Source organism: Haliaeetus albicilla, chromosome 12 (genome assembly GCF_947461875.1).
Source record: "Haliaeetus albicilla chromosome 12, bHalAlb1.1, whole genome shotgun sequence".
In the NCBI taxonomy this organism is placed as follows: Eukaryota; Metazoa; Chordata; class Aves; order Accipitriformes; family Accipitridae; genus Haliaeetus; species Haliaeetus albicilla.
The window spans coordinates 21112581-21131763 of NC_091494.1; the positions used below are offsets into that span (position 1 = coordinate 21112581).

At 42.0% G+C, this 19183-nt stretch overlaps 1 protein-coding gene across 1 annotated transcript in view; it reads right to left on the minus strand.

Annotated features, from left to right (window-relative positions):
• Nucleotides 1-19183, minus strand: part of AKAP13 (A-kinase anchoring protein 13) — a 227727-nt gene that overhangs the window by 80823 nt on the left and 127721 nt on the right. The window contains exon 10 of the mRNA XM_069798474.1: nt 16541-16617. Within this exon, the coding sequence (XP_069654575.1) occupies nt 16541-16617 (77 nt within the window). The remainder of the gene's footprint in view (nt 1-16540; nt 16618-19183) is intronic.

Genomic DNA, 19183 nt, shown 5'->3' on the forward strand with positions numbered 1-19183 from the left:
CTAGCGAACACTCATGCTGCAGACCTTGGTAAAGAGTCATGGATGTTAGATAATGCATTTCTCATTTTTGCAGGAGCACTGCAAGACTGAGAGGAGTTTTGTGACTGACCCGCTCCCACCCTGCCTGTCCATCTGCATCCCTGCAGTGACACTTTGGTCCAGGGCCGCATCCCGCCAGCCATGGCACAACCCACTAGCATCCCACCAAGCAGCGTCCTCTTTATGGGGTGGCCCCAAAAGGCTGGTCGTGATTTTGGATTTCCCTGTGAGGTAGGGCACAGAAAGGAGTCACAGAGAGGGACATGGACAGTCCCCTGCGATCACATGTCACAGGGATCCCATCCATGGCAAGTGCTGTGCTGCTGTAAGGGGGAAGGTTAGTGATGCAGGCAACAAACCTTCACAGTCCTGGTCCTAAAACACCTCGATGTTCACCAGCTCAACTTAATCCTTGGGGCAAATCATCCACAGTACCAACAAAACTTTTATTCTCCAGCCTGGACAGCCCCAACTCTCCTAAAACTTCCCTATTTAAATCATTCAGATCTTCATGCAAAGGTCTGGAGAGACACATTTCCTCACAGAGCAATACCGTGCTTTGGAACAACACGAGCAAGCTGAATTTTATATCCAAACAAACAACCATTGAGCCACAGCCTGTGTTTGAGCTCAAAGACATAACTGTCTAACAAACAGCTGAAGAACCACAAAGGAGGAATAAGAAGGGCTTGGAAAACTGTCAGACATACAGATACATGGAGCGCGTGTTTTGAGAAAATACAAAATACCTTGAGAGACCTTCAGCCATTTCCTGACCTTTCCTTTTCTGATATTTCTTAGAGACTCGGTGTACATTTCTCAGGAATTTCTATTGTCCAAATAACCTTTGGAAAAATGCTGAAGCTTTGGTCTGCCACGGAGCATGCCTGAACATCCTTCCAGAGGAAGTCAACTGCCCATCTTACTGCTCCCAAATGACTACAGGAGAAACACATCCCACGCAAGAGATTAGCAACCCCTCAGCTGACTTTATATCGGTTTGCAACATCTAGTTATGCCTTTACCAAAAATAACCGCACATTGAGATGTCTGGCTGGCTGAAGTGCTGTGGGATCTTGGACCACGTCACAGATATTTATTTAGCATGTTATGAGAGTTGAGAGAAATACTTCTTGCTGTCAAATACTGGACATGTTGTTTCACCCTGTGAATTCCAGCATCCTGAAAACAGGGAAGGAAAAAACACGAGTGGATAAAGTGGGAACAGTCTCCAAAAAAGGTTGTCAAAGAGCACCTGAGCTATGAACTGCAGAAGCAAATCAGTCTCCCAGAAGCAACCTGGGCTGGACATTCCCTGCGTCCTCCAGGATGCCGGCTGCTCCCGTGCTCTGGCGCTTCCCACCAGGACAAGGGGTCTAATGATTTACAGATTGGGTAAAACACAAAAAGAACAGGGTCTTTCATAAAGAATAACACAATTTTCAACCAAGACATCTGGATGGGAGATACTGCTTTGGTTTCACAGCTGGCTCAGCCCAGTCTGAAGCTGCTGCCAAAGGGGGTCATCAAAAACAACGTTCAGTTCTTTGACTTCATTCAGCACTAAAGCTGGTCATGTTAGCTCTAGCTTAAATTTCTCTTCATGTTTTTCAGTTGCTGGTAATGAACGTGCAAATTTTACATGCACACAATGAGCAATAATCTTTGCTAATTATGGTGATTTAAGCCTCCCACTCTAAAGGCAGGATTACAATTTCTGGGATCTGGGAAGATAATGACATAAATAAAAGTATTTAAAATAGTGAATTCTATTTGTAGGAGTTTTCAAACCATCATAAACATTATACAAATTGGTTTGCACGGGCTATCCACCAAATATTTGAAGGCCTGCTGAATTCACAATACCCAAACAAGCAATGTCTAGTAACTTGTCCTACAGAGGAGTTGAGTAGATCATTGCATTTGTCTCAAATGCAAGAAAAAAGGGGATGTTTCATTATCTATAAAGTTCACAAATGCAAAACTGAAGGAATTTTTCATTTTTATACCATGCATAATAAAAAAAGCATATTCTGACATCACTGGGATAGATATCAGATGTAAGAAAGCATTGATTTACACAAATAAAAACATATGTTCCATTATCCCATAATAACAAATGCCAGAAAGAGTAAAGCCTTACAGTTCAAGGTATGAGGTTAAAAATTAGGATGAGTTTTTGTGCAGGAAAACAGACTGCCTCACATTTGCAGAGAGTAGGAAACATCACACTGTATTCCGAAATAACAGCATGATACCTGTTGCTGTAGGCACAGCACCGGAGCAGACGGACATCATCTGAGCTGCTCCAGGATGCCTCGCCATAACATGAGATTGGTGCTGCGATACACCTGGTGTATACTTCTGTCTAAAGAGCTTATATATTTAGCTAAAAACAGAGACAGGATAGCACATTACACAGATGAATTGGCGGATAAAACCCAACAAAAATGACGTATGGTATCAGTGAGTAAAATTAATAGACAATATAAAAATGACACATCTTGAACTGAGGAAATTATTCAACTTTTACCATTCTTTTATGCCTTCAGTTCAAGGCACTGTAATCTAACTGAAAAACAGAGAAGGGTCATTCAAATGAATAAATCATGCCAGAAAATGATTCAGCTTCCCTCCTTTTTTTTTTTTCTTTCCCCTTTTAATTGAAGTCCCTAGGGCTCAGCCCTTGGGAAGGCCACACAACCCAGTGTATTGTCCTGGCCAGGCACTCTGTCAAAAGGGAAAACGTTATCTCTTCTTTCATCTTGTAACTTGAAAATCTGGGAGGGGAAGGTGGGAAAACAGAGCACCGTACAAAGGCACCCATCATATTTCCACATCAATTTTTTGCTTGGCTGCTAATGAAGGCAGGGGATTGAAGACACTGTGGTATTTGTTTTGCCCTTCCAATTTTTCTGTTTGCTTTGTGGGGAAGAGGATCTCAGATCCGACCGGTAACTGAGATGCTCTGAGTGCAGCCAAGGGCCCCTCTCCCCAGCAATAACACACACTCCAGCTCACTCTCCTACCTACACTCGCATCCAACCAATATTTTCATGCCCTCTCTACATGCATTTGGAAACTTGAAATAAAATCCAATGCAAACTTTGAGAGGAGGCATTTGGATTCCAGCTCCTGCCTGGGAGGTCTGCTTTAGGACCACATGAGTATTCATTTGCTCACTGTTTTATCCGTTTCCCTGGTAGTCCTCTGTAAAGAATATTAAACAAACATGTCTTTACAGCTCAAGAGCCCAGGAAAGAATGTTGACCCTGCGGAAGAAACCTGGTTTTACCAATTTTTACCCCACTTTTATCCCTCTGGTCTAAAGATGTATATGCAAGGATAAGGATTCATTGAGCCCACAAAGCCATCATTAAGGACTGCTTATACCAATACATGCTAAATATGTTCTCCTCTTTAGCCCAACTTTAGAAAATATTCCTAATGGAATTTCAAGACATAAAACATATGTATAATTAACAGCCAGATATGTGGAAGCATCGTCATTAGTGAGGAATTTCCTCAACTGTTGACACTGCTCCAGAAAAATAATAAAATATTTATTTCTAAGGTTATAAACTAACATATGCTACATCTCCTCTACTAGCTTTTCAAAGATCCCTTTACAGTAACATTTGTTGTTGCAAGGATAATTTCTAACTGGAATAACGGATGCAAAGCCTGGTCCTATTTCTCTCCACTCAAAGGCAGGGAATGTCCCTGCAAATGCTAAAAATTTCAGGTTGATACAGGTGTTTTAGGAAAACTTTAGTTACAGGGGTTTTGTTCTCTCCTCTCTCATTCCCCACCTGCCATAGCTGCTGCACTTCCATACATTTAACAGCTTTAATCAACGGATGCATATACAAACTTAAACCAAAGGTCAATGATAACTGTAGCCAAAAATGTCAAAAACCAGCATTTATTATATCTGGGAGCCTTGCAATTTTCCCTGAGTTATCCCACCGATTCAGGCTGTCCCAAGAGCTGCAAAAGTCACTGCGCTGTAGGTAAGGAAAATGGAGCATCTGAAATTTCTCACCAGTGACTACAAGGAAAGGGTTGGTTTTGTTTTCTTCAGAAAAAGGGGGGAAATGTTCTGGAGCTCTCTCTCGAGGCTAAAATCCAAAACATTTACAAGACTCAGAAGCAAGAAAGCTTGCAGATAATCAGCAGAACTGATGCCAGTTCAATCAAAGCAAACCAGTAACAGCAACTGGGAGGAGTACAGATTATGCAGCATCGTTCTATACAGAAAAAAATATCCTTTTCGCTATGCAATGGTTAAATAATTTAACTAGAAACCCTTTCTATCCCAAGTTAGAATTGCTGACTGCTCAGCTAGTCATTTTGGCTATTATGTAGCATTAATCTCTGCTGTTTCTGAAGTCAGCCTTTCGGAGAAAAAAAGGCAACTTCAAAACATGCAAAAATTAATGAAACCCATATGTGGGATACTGTCATTATTCCATGTTTACAAGAGGATCAGGTTTTGTTAAATGGGCTTATTTAATGCAGACGCATAAGAAAAAATACCCAGCAAAAGATCTGAAAGCTATTGAAAGAAAAATATTTTCTTTGTTAACCCAAGCAGCTAGTAACAAGCAAAAAGACACAATTTAAACTAAAAGCCACTATATATTCTGGTGCAACTTTGTTTACAGCTTCACTGACAGCTTATAAAGTTCTCCTAAGTAGAGAAATCTCTCCTAGATATATTTTACCCTTTTGACCCTTTTCACCCCCTCCCTACTGTATTTAAGCTGGGACAACCTAAAAATCAATGGCTTATGGAAATGTCTGTTGGTACAGGCACACAATTTAGACTTTTTTCAACAGCTGTTGTTATTTTATGCTTTTTTTGGCTAGGTCAATCGGCAAGACTGGGAGAAAATATTAGTTGGGCTTCTCTCCTGACTTTGGTCTCTCTTTAGCGGCTGCAATCAGTGCCCCATTCCCTCCCCTGCCATGGGAGTTTGGGGAAAAAATAGTCTGAATGCCCCCGAAGTCTGGTCTTGCTCACCAGCTTCAGACAAGAAATAAAGGAAATGTAGCTCCCAAATGGGCACCTATGTTATCTCACTTCTTCACCTACATACTGGCTTAAAATATCCCCTACTGTAGCTGCTTTCTGCCCCACACAAGGGAGCTAAAACCCTTGCCCACAGCACACTCTGCTACCCGTCGCCCTGGCTCCCCTTTCCACTTCCAACAGCGCTCCACAATAAACCCCAGGCTTGTCTTGCCTCCCCTCCTGCTATTTCATTGCTGGGATCCAGACATCTGCCGACATCCTCCGTAAAAGATAACGCACAATATATTTTAAGAGCCAATCTGCCAAAAGGTATTCGATGCTTCCAGACAGCACTACTTACCAGATAGGGTACACACATTGCTCACAATGAGACATGCATAAAACCAGAATGTACTTTTCCTGGGAGACTAATGTTTACCTTAAAAAAAAAAAAAATCAACCAAAATGTCCTATTTTTCAACATTTAATTCAGCTGCTACTTGAAACAATAGGCTTCTATATAAATTCTGTTTTCTTGTAAGAGAAGAAAACAACTTATAAAGCTTTTAAAGTGCTCTAAAAATCATTTTTTTTGGTGTACGTTCAAACTGCCGAAAGCCAGAGAAAGCCAATACTCCGAGCATAGATTCCCCCCCCCCTTGCTCTTTTTAACAGAGAGAACTTGTTTAGTCTTACCTTCAAAACTTCTTATTTCCCTGCCATGCATTCCTAGTGTCACCATCGGTATTGACTGAATTGTGCCAACCCTTGCCCAAAAGGATGGTCGCAAGAAAAGCCAGTTTAAAGAGAAAACACTTATCTAAAAGAGGGAGAGCCCCAGGTTCACAAGCGGAGGAGATATTTCAGCATTGAAGAATTCTAGGAGCTACTCCAAGACGCAAATTTTTGTTGTCTGGTGCACTGTAAGGATTTTAAGCCCAGAAAGAAGTTATTTATTTAGTCTATATACTTAGATTTATAACAAGGGCAGAAGATCCATCTACTCTTCTGGGTGCCTTTTGCATCGTTTACAACATACAAAGTAAACCTCAGCTTCCTCAAAGACAGAAAACAAGTAATAAATGAGTCTTGACAAACAAAATAAAACGCTGTCCCCCAAATATCCAGCTATAAACAAAAAAGCCTTTAGAGGTTTCTCTCCACATCTCCTCAAAACACAATTAAAACCAGAATTTGCAAAATGCCCTAAAACCCACTTCAGCCCATGTAGCAGAGAGCAATGGTCTCTCTCTTCCCCCCTCCTTTTCTAACACTGCAGGACCCCAGTCTTTACAGTCAATGCCTCCCCCTTCGGGCATCTGCAGGTGGGAATATTTGGAAATGGTGTAAGCAACCCTCCTTCCCTTTTAAAAGGTTCAAAAAGGTACACTACTGCTCTTTTTTTACCCCTTAGGTGCAGGCATTTGAAGCTAAGACTTGTCCCCCTCCTCCTGGCCAAGCGGGCAAGTATGCATTTCCTCACCTTGTTATGGTCAGTGAGTTAAAAATAAAAATAATAGTGGAACAAAACACCAAGAAACACTTCTTTAATCTCAGCAGACTTGAACAGCCCACCTCTGTCCATGCTTTTCGTAAGAATCAATGCGATCTACAGTGTAATATTTTGGAGGGGCAGAAGAGATTTCTATATTCCCAAGTACAGAATCTCAGATTGAAACCAATGTTTCAGAGAACTGCACCTCCAGCCCCTGAAGATGTGTATTTTGGAAATAATATCCCTCCCAACCACTTCTAGGCATTTAATGTGTCCAGCTGTGTTAAGAAACCAAGCAAAAGTTCAGTGTCAAGTAAGTCAGGATTATGATCTTCTTGTGATTTATGGAGGTAAGTACAGTCTCAGACAGAAGAAAAACAAGTCACTTGACGCTAAGCAGACTCAGTACTGCGGCTCAGACTAATGAGTTAGCAAGGGTGAGGCTTCATGTTCCTACCTCTTATCTCACCAGCTGGAAGGACAACATATAAGAAAGGAGAACACAGCCAGCTGGTAAAAGATAGGCAGACCCAGCCCCACAGTACTTGCAAACACAGTATTAGCGTTTGCAGTACAGAAGATGGAAATGCTTCAGGACAGGGAGGCATGCGGTATTTGATAAAGGTGCTGTACTTCCCACAGGTAAGAATATGCCCCCAAATAACTAACTGCATAAATAAGGTGAAACTACTATTATCATGGCTGTAATGGTATCACGGTATACATATAAAGGCAACTTTAGCGGGAAGTAATACATAACAAGGCTGAGAAAATCATAAGCCAACCATCCATCCTTCTGCAGATCTGAAAGGAGAGCAGTGCAACTCAGGTTAAACACAGGCTAGCAACAATTCCTCTGATTCAACATACACAAACAGAAGAGAAAGCAAATGAGATAACCCAGAAATATTGGCTCTATCTTTTGGATTAGTCTCCTGGGCACAGCTACCGCCTTCATTTTTACTGAGTACATTGCTGGCACAAAGATGATAAACACAGTAAGCAAGAAGGGAGTGACCAGCTAACTTCACCACTGTTCAAGAGAAAATCAGAAACTTAGCTACATCAAATACATGCTTATTTAGGCATAAATTTAATGCATCACTGAAGCAGAAAGAGAAGGTGGAAGGAGAAGCATCTTGTTAGCTGCGAGAGACCAAGTGCGAAAGAAAGCCTAGTTTAGAATTTGGTCCCATCTGCTAATTCCTATACAGCTGATCAAGTATATTTTATTAAACCATTGCAAAACTCTGTCACATTCTTGTTACAGCCTCCATGCTGGGGTTATTCCAAAGCAGAAGTCCAACAACACAGACCACAGGAGTAAAAACAACAAACTGGCAATGGAAGGAGGTAAGCGGCAGTGAGAAGAAACTCTCTTCTTATCCCTTATGCGTACCTGCTCTGGGGTCTCAACAAAAAAGTCACTACTGCCCATGCTTTTTACAGGATCTGCATTTGGAGACATCACCTCTTCTTTGGTGTGACCAATGACTAATACAAGTCTTCTACCAAAATTCAGAAGTTTCCTCTCCTTGAAAGTTCTGATGAATTTGCTGTTGTGACAGTAAGGATGGCTATGGCTGACCACAGCCAAACACAACACCAATGCACTGCTCTATCCCTGGGGCTTTTAATTGTGACTTGCAGCTGCCCCTGCTCAGCCAAACCCACTCCCTTCCTTACCAGTCAAGTGCTTTTATTTTAGATATCATATGCCTGGATACCAAATCACTCAGTCCTTCTGTATAGACAAAGATATTTTAATTATCCAGTGCAACACAAACCATCTATTCTTGTTGCACAGTCCCAAGCTTAAAGCCCTCTCCATCACCACCGAACTGCCCCGTATTACTGCTCTGCACAGTGAGACCAGGCAGCAAGGAAAGATGTCCCTGACAGAGCCAGAGAGCAGTCAATCTGCTCAATGTGAGCAAGGATGCTGCGTGGAAAGGCAAACACTTAGTTATCATCCAGGCTTTTATCTCATCTGATGTTTTAACAGCAGTTTGATCCCAGAAGCATTCTGCAACACAGTTGAGTCACTTTGGGCCACACCAGGATGTGTACATGACTGAGCAGTAACAGCAGAGATGCTGGAGGAAAAAAATCTGAGATTTCCACCTTTTCATGAAAATGGTGTAATAAGGGAAAACAGACTACCTAAAAAGGGGGGAGACGAGATTGAGAAAGGGGAATCTGCAACTACCACGAGGCTAAATGCATTTTGATTATTTTGATTCCCTGTTTCCATGGAAAGAGTTTTAACAGTACTGGGTAAAACAACAAATAAGTTTTCATAACAATTCACACTGCATGAAAGGAAATACTTTAAGTATGCTTTCTAACCTGCATTCTAGCTCTACGTACAAGTCTCTCCTGTCCTTTACTTTTTTCTTCTTACTCAAACCATTCTATTCATCCTTTGCTGGAAGATTAAGTCAGAAATGCCATGCTTGGATACTGCTAGAGCCTGTTGTTCTTCATCAGCGGCCAAGAGTCCTGCTCATCTCTCAGAGAGTTGTCCCTGTCTGAGGGCTCTCAGATTGCATTGCTAGGTTTCACCTTCTAATGCGGATCTGGAAGACAGGAGGTATCATGCAAACACCAAGTCCACACAAATCTCTAGTATAACACAGGCCAGGCAATATAACCCGGCAGCAGTTCTAGCACCAGTCTGGCAGCTTATGTAGAGCTGCAGCGTATCACTCATAGGACATCCAGTCCTGATGGAAACACTGGAAGCAACGGAGAGCTCACCCCTTCCTACAGTAACTTACTTAAAGAATTAACTATTTTCACCCTTCAAAGTTTTCACTGTTCTTCCTACAGTCTCAACTTGTTTAACCTCACCTTCTAAATGCTGCATCTCATTTATGGCTCTTCCATCAGAGTAAAAAGCGGCAAGAAAGCTGTTCCCCATGCATACGGTTATAGTCCAAAGCTCCCCAAATGGCAGACACTGCTTTGAACCCAGAACAAAAGCTTTGCCCAGGTCTCACCTCACTTTTGAACCTGGTCCATTCACAGCAAGACCTCCCAAACACCTGTGCTGACACAGCAAAGGAGGAACCACAGTGCCTACCAGTGGCTGTCACTGCGGAAGCCATGACCCAGTGGTACCCAGGGGCTTTCTCCCTCCACGTGTCATTTCTCACTGTGGTTCACCTTTCAGGAGACTTTCTGGATTTGGCACAAACTGTCCCAAAAAGCTTTCCCAAATCCTGAAAAACTACACTTAAAAAAACCTGCCATGTACAATAGTAGTTAGTGTAGGATGGCAAGAGAACTGAAGCACCAGTCCATGACTCCTCACAAACCATCAGACCAAATGTCTGTTAATATAATTAAAAACCTATTTCTTGTATTAATGATGTTTTCCTCTAAGGTGGTGTAACTATCAATGAACTGCAAAAATCATAAGCCTACAGAAAAACATAAATGCTGGCTTCTTTATGTTGTAGGGTGCCAACTTTGACTTCCAAAATATCAGAATGGAGCTAGATAGGTTCCTGCAGAAGGATAAAAACCCAGTGATGTGATACACCAAAGTACCCATTTATCATAATAACGCAGTCTCCATCGAAAAGTCCACATATGGTCTCGCACGTTATCATCTTAATTTCCTCTATATTTAGATCAGGAATTCAGTGTGCAGTAACCATGTCTACCATGCAACAGTTACACCACAAAACTTTAAGAGATTTCAAACACAAATAAAAGAATCCATATGATACAGGAGAGTGAACCATTCAAAACCAGCACAGTATTTTCCTTCTCAAGGTACAATATTCAATGCCAGCATTCCTTTGCTACAGTAACAGTCTTATACATCCATTATTTTATGGATCCATACTTTCATGACTGTATTAAAAAAAATGAATGTATCTAACCACTGGAAGGGAACTCCAAAACCGGGATTTTTTTTATACTGGAAATCCTTTAGCTCTGTGTTGTACAAACTTGTGAAATCATAGAGTCCTGATCCTAAAAAGGGCCTCAGAAAGCTACTTTAATACACTGATGTTAAATAATTTTTATGACTGAATCCTTTCGTCCGAAGCAAGCCAAAAGCAAGCATCACAGAAGATTTGTAATTATTAAACAGTTGTCTTTAGTCTGCATCCATCTCAAGACTACGGCAAGAATATATACACAGCTCTGCCTTCAAGGCAACAGTATTTGCAGACGGTAAATAAAATTGCAGGTAGCTCATGATGATTTTAACAATGACTGTGAAAAAGCTGAGGGATAAACTTCCTTTGCAGCTGGTACTGGGAGGGTGGCAGACCAAAATGTTTTATTAAAGGAAATTAGGAAATGATGAAAAAACAGACTATCAGGGCTACACACAGCAATCTTTGCCTCTAAAAAACATTGTCTACAGTGGCTGAAGGGGAAGGCGTAGGAGAGGAGAAGTAACTCACCATCTCTAGAGATCAGCAAGGGCTAGCACGAGCCCTGTGGCCACAGCGAGCCGCGGGGGCTGCGCAGGCACCTTCATCTGCCCCGTCCTGCTGCAGGCTCGCACTGAGCCAAACCTGGGAGCAGCATCTTTGCGCTGAGTCGGGGATTTGGCTCGGTGTCGGCGTTCCTGCTTTCTCGCTAATATCCGTGAATCCTGTGACTGAGCTTGGAAACGACTGTCTCGAGCTGAGGATTAGCAGCATTCAGGAGAAAAAGGCATCGGAACTGCAGCACCCAGAGAAATTAAGCATAGGACAAAAAAACCCCTGCCACAATAGTTGTATAAACGCCTTCCTGCTACAGATTTCAAAGCATGAGTAATAGTAATGGCCAAACAAGAATCCCAGCCTGGTTTGAATTTCTTTTTCTTTTCTTTCTGCCTGCTTTTATTCTAACTCCCTGCAGCATGTACCGTGGACTCAATGGCTTACGCAGCAATGCACAGAACAGACAGCGAAACCCCGAGCAATCTATTCCGCAAAGCAATGAATTTACTCAGAGGTTGACTGTCTGACACAATTTCCTCCTAGATCTCTCTAGCCTCTGCTCTGAGCATCCGGGGCAGACACAGGATGCTGGTGGGTGTGAGAAAGGGCCTCACAGACTAGCCCAAATCCTTGACCCGATGGGTATGTGTGTGCCACCCTTTGGCACTGATGTGAGGCTTAGGGCAGGCTCCTTTTTGGCTGAGTTTTTCCATGTTTACACTAGTTACAGGACAACATTTAAAAAGAGAGAGTTACACAAGTGATTTTAAAGAGGCAGGGCAAGGACACAGCCTGTTGTTAAGGCTGCACTTTCCACCTTCAGACCCCACTGATTTGCTTCTAACACTTCAACCACTCGCTCTGAAACTGCCCATGCTGTTGGGAAGCTTCCCATGCTCTTCTACAGGCCCTTTGAAAAACACAGATTTGCAGTCACCATCCCATAGTACATACCTATGTACACACATGCAGATGGAGGAAACGGACTTCAGTGCGCACAGACAACCTGAATTTTGGCAGGTCCTCAGAGCGAGTGGTTCATTAAAGAAGTTATTTCCTAAGAAAATAAATTGGAGCCTGGAAAACTATATCGACCCCTTGCCTTGGGTCACCAACAAGGTTCAGCAGTTTTGAGCCATGAAGCATCTCTCTACTATTTGACTTGACCACCAAGCAGCACTGGCACCAGGCTCTCCTCCTAAGGACCAGCCACTACAGGGGGGTGACACTGTACATCTGGGCCATAATTTTCTCCATTTATCTGCTGACTCCAGGGAAGAGCAACATGGAAGACTACAGTTGAGGGGGAGGAAAAATCTCTGGATCCTTTACACCTACTGTCCATCTCAACACCCACCTCAATGCCATGTGGGTCTCTCCTCTCTCCCTAAGCCCTTTTCCACCCAGTCCGGCCCATCCCCTCTTCCCACCTCCACCTCCTGCAGTCCTGCCATCCCTGTCCCCTTCCTTTGCACACCCTGCTGACTCTGGCCAAGCTGCTCCCTCCTCTTCTCCCTGTTCAGTGAGGCACAAACTGGGGGGGCCTACAAACCAAAAGCAACAGGCAACAACAGACCTGGGGCTCTGTCCTGACAGAGCATCATCTATCTTATCTGTAACAACTCCCAGGGAAGGAGGTTTCCTATAGCCTGCCTAGGTGGTCTTGCGACAGTTTCATGACGATAACAGGATATTTTCTCAACATCCAGCCTAAATCATCCTGGCAAATTAGCAAATCAGTAAATTAAGCTGCCATGGAAATCTGGGACTTTAATAACCATTATTAATGTTGGCAGACTGCTAGATTGCACAATAGTTTTCTTTTTGTTGCACTGAATAAATTTAATTCTTTCAACCTCTTCTCCCATTTCTTAATCTCTTCTCGTTGTTTCCTTCTGGATACTTTCCAGTATGCCTGTGTCCTCCTCGGAGCAGGGCACCCAAAACTGTATTCAATGACACTTACGATGCCTCTGCAGTGCCACGCACGAGTAAGGCACTTCTCGCACCTTACGGAGGACACTCCTTCAGTATAACTCAAAACAAGATTTGTCTCTTTTGCAATAGTTTCTCGCTGATGATTCATTTGCAGTCCACTAAAAATCTTCAGGCTTTTTCTACCCACCCCTCTCCAGCTTAAACCTGACTTAGTAAGTGTGCATTTTGATTTCTTCTTTGCAAGTGAAGTACTCTGTGGCTGCTTTTATCTCTTATCTGGATCCACTCTCCAATTTCTTAAGGCCACTCTGAACCCTGACCCTGTTCACCCAAGTGCCTGAAATCCCTCCCAACCTGATGTCATCCAAGAGTGTTATAAACATACTTCTATCTTCCAAATCATGACTGAAAATATTGCAAGTTTTCCCCAGAAAGCGACCTTGCTGATATATCACATGTTACTGCACTACTTGGATCAGTGGAGAGATGAAAATTCAAATCTTTTTCAAGCTTCATTCTCTGTGAAGATATTTAGAAATGCCACGTTTATCTGGTAGACTGCAACTTCTGAAAATACAGACATTAATTAAAAACTAATTCATGTGGTAAAGGTAGGATGCATTAAATTCAACAGGAACTAACTAATGAAATTAATAAATGCAATGAGAAGGCTATTTCCCAGTGAACTCTGTTTCTGGGGTCAGCCAGCTACAATTTGTCAGTCACAGGCTTAGACAACTGAAGCTGTCGGATAAACCCTGCAGCGCAACCTTATCCATCCTGCCACATGAAGACTAAGATTCAACAAATAATGAATCATAACCAATTTCTGGGATCAACACAAGAAGAGAAGTATATCAGGGTACAGTTAATTTCAAACTGTCGCTTTACTTTCATAATGCTGGAGCCACCAGGCACCATTTCTAAATTATTGTAATATCACAGTATGCAGAAGCCAGACCAGATTTCTCAGAGTTAAGAATCTAAAGTTATTCAATTTAAAATTGCTAAAGTCTAATTTTAATAGATCGCACCAAGTTATTGCCCCAGCTCTGCTCAAGATCCCCAAACAAAGCAGGAAGATAAGGACCAGGGGAGTCTCCAGCAGGATGAGCACCCACTGTCCAACATGAAAGGAGCTTGGGAAATTCTGGTTACAGAATTTCTATAGCTGAACAAATACAACCTCTGAGAAAACATTCTGGAGATTTAAGAAACAGACACTTTAAAAACCCATTTTAATTGGAAAAACCATTTTTCCATTATTTTCTTTTCAGTGCTTATAACCCTACAAACCATTATTTTCCTAAACATTTTTCAGCTGCAGCTTTTCCATGACATGCACAAGAGCCTCTCTCAGGCAAAGTCTTCTGAAACAACTACAGGGGAAAGCATGTGCAATCTTATATATGTAATACTGGAATCAGCTAATTCTCAGCCTTCAGAAACCAACTCACAAGAAGGAATTTTCCCCCTTTTCTTTCCAGTGTGGTCAAGCTTACTGTCATTCAGCTTGATTGCACTATACAAGAAGTTGCACTTTTTAGGCTCCAAAACATATATTTTTTTTAACAGTCTGTGCATATAAACAGCTTTCCACATTGCTTATTTATAAATAACATTGTGCAAAATTCTCACCCATAAAACAGGAGTTAATGCAGTTCCCAAAGTTCGAAGTTGCTGACAGTACCGGAGAGACTGCTAAATACCTGTATCTCCTGACCAGGTGCAAGCAACATTTCTGTTTGCAACAAGTTAAGAAAACCGCTTTTACTAACCACAAAATGGCTCTGTAATGAGAAGGCAATGAGCAGCTGAAAGACTTCTGGCTACAAAAAAAGTCAGCACTAAATAAAGCAGAGACAGGACGTGGCAGGAGATGCACACTTTGCGATGGCTTTCACTGGCCAGCTCCCTACCCAACCTACACGTGTGAATTAAGCTCTATTTATAAGTCTTCCACCGATGTGGGTTTTTTTTTTTTAAATGACCTTAATATAGTGCAGTTGTTATTTTGTTTCTGTTGAACTTAGCAACAGGAAACTCTGTCAGTCCTGCAGCAAACTTTCCATTCCACTGGCACTCCCATTCCTGCACCAGAAAAGCCAGATTTCTAAAGAGGTGTTTGACGAGGTGGGACGGAGAGGAAGAAGAGAAGAGAGCACACAGTCAAAAAATCAAAATGCCTGTAAAACATGCAAAATGGAAGCCAAATTCAATGTGTTTCTTTTCTTTATTCCCTGTTTGAAAGGAAAAGGCAGTGCCCTAATCTGCGTTTTCTAAAGATATATTACTTTATTACCAGATACCTAAGTATTAGTCAGGAAAATTATCTTTAATAAAGGGTTGGTAAAATAAAAATCATCAGCATCTTTACACTCACGCACTCCAGTAATGAAAGACTTACTTATCAGACAGCACAAATTTTAGCTTGGAAAGTTATTTGCTTTAGTCCTTGGCTAACTCACCGAGCAAACAGCTAAGAAATTAAGCCTTAACTTGTTAAAAACATAATAAACCTGATTTTATTACAAGCTTTGGCAAGACTGTTCTGCCACCTAAAGAGCTTTACTGCGGGATGAGCAAAGCTTTTTGGTGCTCCACCCTGCAAATGTTAACTCATCCCCACAATATTTTCTCTTTTAACAACTTCATAATGGTACACTAACACACAAACACAGCTGCTCAATGGCAACGTGCACCAACACAGGCTGCGAGCAATTCAGCATTTACAAAACACTTTCTTTTTCAGGAACAAGAAACTATATATAAAATATAGGAGCAAATGCAAATCCAGCTAGGAAAGGTAAGACCAAAAAATCCAGCTGCTTTAAACCAAAAACCCAGGGGTGCTTTAAACCAAAATTACATTCCTGTCAAGCCCAGTATTCACGTTTTTTTAAATCATAGACAGTCCTTAAATATGGCAAAGCACAACTAATAGAAAACAACACCAACTGGTTTCTGATCCCTGGCATACTTTTTTATATTGTTTCACTGACATGAGGAATACGGGGTTTCCCCCCACATTTGATCCCTGTATGTCTCCCATTATTTAATTTTTCTTCCAGCAAAGGCACTAATGCTCCCAGCCAGCAATGCCTTTAGACCTCAGAGTCTGTGCATGCACCAACACCGACTGCAGCCACAGTGCCCTCTGCCAAAAACTCCCTGGAGGGGCAAAGCATGAGAGAGGATAGAAAGAATTGCCAGGATCATGCATTTGTGAGGACCTCGGAGGCACTGCCAGCCCCCATGCAGCATTACCAACCCCAAGCATGTTCCAGGGCATCACTTTTATCAAATTATACACAAATCTTGGTACAGCCCTGCCTCACGAGGAACCTTTGGGGTCAGTCTCTGTGTCACCAACTGAGAAAACATAAATGTGGCTTAATCCAGTGGTTAAAAAAACACAAGGTCTAAAAGCCCACACTATTTTTAAAAGGCTAAAAACGTCATGGTGATGGACGCCATTCAGCTTTACAAAGGCTACAGAAAGAAAACCAGCAGGTTAGGTGGCTGGCCACAGCAACAGTGGCATTTCTTTAAAAAGCACAGAAAAAGACAAGGTGACAATGCATAAGTGGCACTCACCACTTCCTCGCGGGCTGCGCTCTCGACACGATCTTTCAGAAAATCCACCTCATCTTCAGTTTTCATTTCCAACTTCCCTGTGAAAATAGAGGGTTCACACAGGCAATTTAAAAACAAACTTATTTCAGGACTGCTGATATTTTTCTGTTTATTCAATCAAGTCTCAAAAAAAAAAAAACCCCAACCCCAAAAAAGAAAAGAAAACCCAACCCCCAAACCCTTCAACAAGTCCGTTTGACTTCCAACATCTGGTTTCATTCCCGACTTTGCTGCTTGTTTGTTATAAGTTTTAACAACTGTCGTGTCTGGAACTGAAGGAAACTATGAAACAGCAGCAAGCACGGGGTAAAACTGAAAAGCTCTAGGTGAGGCTGAGCACATCTGCATGTATTTGCCCATGTATTTTCTTGGCTCCCGTTTGTCTAGTTAAAGAACAAAAATTTTTGCTATTTTTCTTCTTACCATAACCCAAAGATAACACAAGAAACCAGCCTTGCCTTCTCTCAACAGGTATTTTAAGTGTTGGGAAAAAAAAAAGACAAGCTTCAAAAATGCAGCCCACCTGCACTGCCTTAATGATGACGATTAGGTCCCTGGACTAGGAGGGCAAACACTTTTCTGTTGGAGTTTACAAAGTCCCAGCTGATTTTCCCCTTCCGCATGCTCCCATGATGGTGTCACCACCACAGTGGTACAAACATCACATCCCAGCTGCTTTCTCTGCGCAGCAAAGCTTTCATTAGTCACCATTGCCCTGGGGTTCCCTTCTGCATACCTTTTCCTGGCATAAAGTCAACGTCCTAATACTCTTTCAACCCTAAGATAATGACTCTCATGACACACAGGATACTTTTAGAGAAGTGAAGTGATTTGACCAAAGCCACCTAGACGGAGAGTGGCTGTGCTAGGGCTAAAACCCCCCTCTAATCCCGTTCCCTCTCTCATTTCTACTAAAACCAAACACTGGATGGAGGAAAACACGTTCTTAAAGGCAACATATGTTTGCAGTGAGTTTACCCATTCAGGGATTTAGCAAGAGGAGCCTCCCATCTTCACAAGTTTTCCATTGGCATTAAAGTCAACCCTTCACTTTGGGACTATCTGGTTTTGCAATGTTCTATTGATAAACGAATCCAACATCATTAAGTCAAATTGACATGATTTTGTCTCGATTAGATGAGTTTGTGGGCAGACTATCAGAAATCAGAGGTAATGCTACAAATTTCTGCGAGTCCCATTTGTTGGCAAAGCAGAGATCATGGTTGCAATGATATGTGCTCGCGGTCCGATGGTTGAGATCTTGGTCCAAAGACAGAACATGCATGGAAGAAACCTCTGGTGCACTGAGGACAGGGGAAGCAAGCGGTGTAGTGATACTCCATGCTGGGTAAGAACTGGAGGACAAAGACATGTGCCCTCAGGATGAAATTCGAGGGGACATTTTTTTGCACTCTGCCACTTCTTCCTAAACTTCTATTAAGAAACATATCTCAAATGAAAAGCACTATAATGCTATCACAGTTGTGCTACTTTAACAGGGGAAGGGAATTGTAGTAAGTACTTTTCCAAAGGGAAAACGCCATTGATGAGAATGAGGTGAAGACTGGTAAAATTCAAAATAAGGTGATAGTCTTCTACCTGGCAATGAATGTTTTCTTTAAATGCTGAGATCTACAAGATACACGAGGGATATTTCTCCCAGGAGAAGAGCTAGGGAGCATGGATTACAGTATTTGTTAATTTAAGATGCCAAACCCCAACCATACAACCTAACCTTGCTGGGGTTGCTTTCTGCCAAGAAGCTGCATCTACTTGGAGGCCTTTAGTCAGCATAAACACATGCCATTTCTTCTCTTTTCACCCAGCCTGGCTACTGTAGTATGATTTCATATCCTAACTGCCCACTTTCCAATGAGTAGCATCTATCTGCCTGACTTGCAAATAATGTCCTTGCAGAACCCATTACTCAGCTGTAATGCACTTCTGAGTGTAAAGCTAACAGCATGAGGAGCTGCCTTATGAAAAGTAGGATCTTCTAGCTTCATTGCCTTCCTTCAGTGTTGTGATCAGTCACTAGATATTTGTCTAGATAAGGCAATTAGCCCTTTGAAGTCTCTTTTTTGGGGGTAGGCTGAAACTATGTGGAGGCAATTAGATAAACAGGTATATATTTGGGAACAATTTCACAATAAAAAAAATAGAGCGCTCAATGATTTGGAGTAATGGCAACACCAATTATCAGCCAGTTACGTCTCTGATAAATCAGCATGACAATAAAGCCCTCTGATCACACGCGTTTCTGAGAAACAGCCTCGTGACCTACACTTCCTTTGGGAAGGCTTTATTGTATTCTATAGAAAAAAGACCTGATTCTTTCTGAGCACTGACGACTCCTGCATGGCTACAAAATACTCCGTACAAACCTAGGCTGCAGAGAAAACTCCCCAGAATCGACACAAAGAATTGAAGGCTGCCACTGAACTAGTACACAAAACACACTACCCAAAGTTTAGACATGGGCATAAAGAATGTACACAGCAATAATAATAAACAATAAATCTGTTCTCTTGAATTACTGCCATATCAGAGTTCTAGATGCTGCTTTATAGGAGCTGAATTTCAGAAATATTTCAAATAGTGAGC